Source organism: Branchiostoma belcheri, unplaced genomic scaffold (assembly GCF_001625305.1).
Source record: "Branchiostoma belcheri isolate BF01 breed outbred unplaced genomic scaffold, Haploidv18h27 scaffold1576, whole genome shotgun sequence".
NCBI classification, from domain to species: domain Eukaryota; kingdom Metazoa; phylum Chordata; class Leptocardii; order Amphioxiformes; family Branchiostomatidae; genus Branchiostoma; species Branchiostoma belcheri.
Window position 1 is genome coordinate 1,029 of NW_017803020.1, and position 1,746 is coordinate 2,774.

The 1,746-nt window shown below is 40.0% G+C and overlaps 1 protein-coding gene across 1 annotated transcript; it reads right to left on the reverse strand.

The window, feature by feature from the left end:
- Window positions 1-215: 215 nt before the first annotated feature.
- On the reverse strand, window positions 216-1,534 carry LOC109465772 (CMP-N-acetylneuraminate-beta-1,4-galactoside alpha-2,3-sialyltransferase-like; the record flags this gene model as incomplete). Its single annotated transcript, XM_019763212.1, has 2 exons — window positions 216-633; window positions 1,388-1,534. Coding segments are annotated over 2 exons (396 nt in total), but the record flags the coding sequence as incomplete, so codon positions are not given.
- Between the last annotated feature and the right edge of the window lie 212 nt (window positions 1,535-1,746).

A 1,746-nucleotide genomic window follows, 5' to 3' on the forward strand; every position in this document is an offset into this window, starting at 1 on the left:
TTTGCTAGCCAATGTTCAATGAATCAAATTCAGTTATATTTCACAACACATGTGCACTGAGAAGATTGCTTTGTTGTGGGGTCATGTGGCACAATGACAGGGTGCTCAACTCGGAACCAAGAGGTCCCGGGTTCAAGTCCTGACATATCCAATTAACGATCTTGTACCCTTGGGGAAAGGCACTTTACACGACTTTCCCCACTAAACTCAAGTAAAAATGAGTACTGTCTGTCCAGTATTCCTTTTTGTGCGTGGGACACAACACCAGCTACAGCTGCCTGTGTCCCACGTGTATTGCACTAGTACTGTTGCAATTGCAATTAATCAAAATCAAATCAAGTCACAGTCATACATGTAGCTGCAATAAAATCCTTCAGACATTTCTCAAATCCCCCCCAGAATCCCACCTGTCAGGTCTGTAATGACGCCATTCCTTACTAGAGTTTTCAGGAAATCTTTCTCCTTGTTGATGTCGTGAGTCCAGGAGTTCGCGATGGTAGACATCTTGACGTCCTTGTAGTAATGTAGCCACACCGAGGGCTTCGAGAGGTCATAGCCGAATCCGGCGACCGAAACTTCGTCGCAGTAGTTGATGGCCCAAATGATAGCCAGCGAGCCCATTGTTGGTACGTTCTGGAAAACATCGGAAAATATGCATTAGCTTTGATACACAGAATTAGACGAATCAATAGGGCTTAAATCAAATGCTCATGAACCTGCCAGGTACCCTAAGGCCACACCAATTTAATTTGTTGGTTCTCAGATTCGCCTCTTCGTTTTTTTCTGATTTGCAAAAAAAAAAAATTGATTCTGGTCCTGAATCAACTGAAAAATGCTCATGTTTTGCCCCCAGCAGTTGAGGAAAGTCCTTTTCTTCCTAGTTGTTACAGTTTTCCCATCTATCATTGCAGTGGTTTGATTAAAAGTTCAAAATTCAATGTTTAAAGTTTAACCCAGCCAGTTGACTTCATGGCTCATTCCATTATAGCATTTAAGCCTATAATAGGATGCCTAGACCTGTTTTTATTTTTATTTTTTTTGGCCCTGTCGCTTCATATTTTTTCTGAAAAAATCCGAAAACCAACAAATTAAATTGGTGTGGCCTAACTGTTAAACCATTTTTTTTTTCTCTGGGATTACTGACACTGCATTGTCATGTGGCTATGATACATCTACTACTTGGTAGTGACAAACCAGGAATAATGATTGTTGCATTAGTGGAATTGTCTGGTTTGACATTAATTCAAATTTCAATTCTGATCCTCCTAGCACGAAAACAAAATTAAATGTTATTTCTAGAAGGAACAGCTATTAAAAACACTGTGTCTCACGTTGTTTACTAGTTAACAAGCAGATAATATTTAACATGTAGAATTGTGCAGCCCACCTTTCCCATCTTCCCACCCTTAGTAGGAAAGCCAATCAGATCAAAGGACGTCTCCTGCAGTAGGGCCGGGTTCACGATACGAAACTTGTCCGCATTCTTCGGAACCACGTGCGCGATGGACTTCCAAAACTTTGAAGAGATATCACGCTGAAAAAAATTGCAGTAGGAGTGGAGTTGAGGTATTCCCTGTCTTTTACCTTCATTGTAAAAAAATAACATTGTAGCACAAAAAATACACACACATTAAATTTTGGAGTGTCATGACTTGGTAAGGCCACACCAATTTAATTTCTTTCCGTTAACAATTCCAATTTAACTTCTTGGTTAACAGATTCGCCCGCTGATATGCAAAAAAAAAA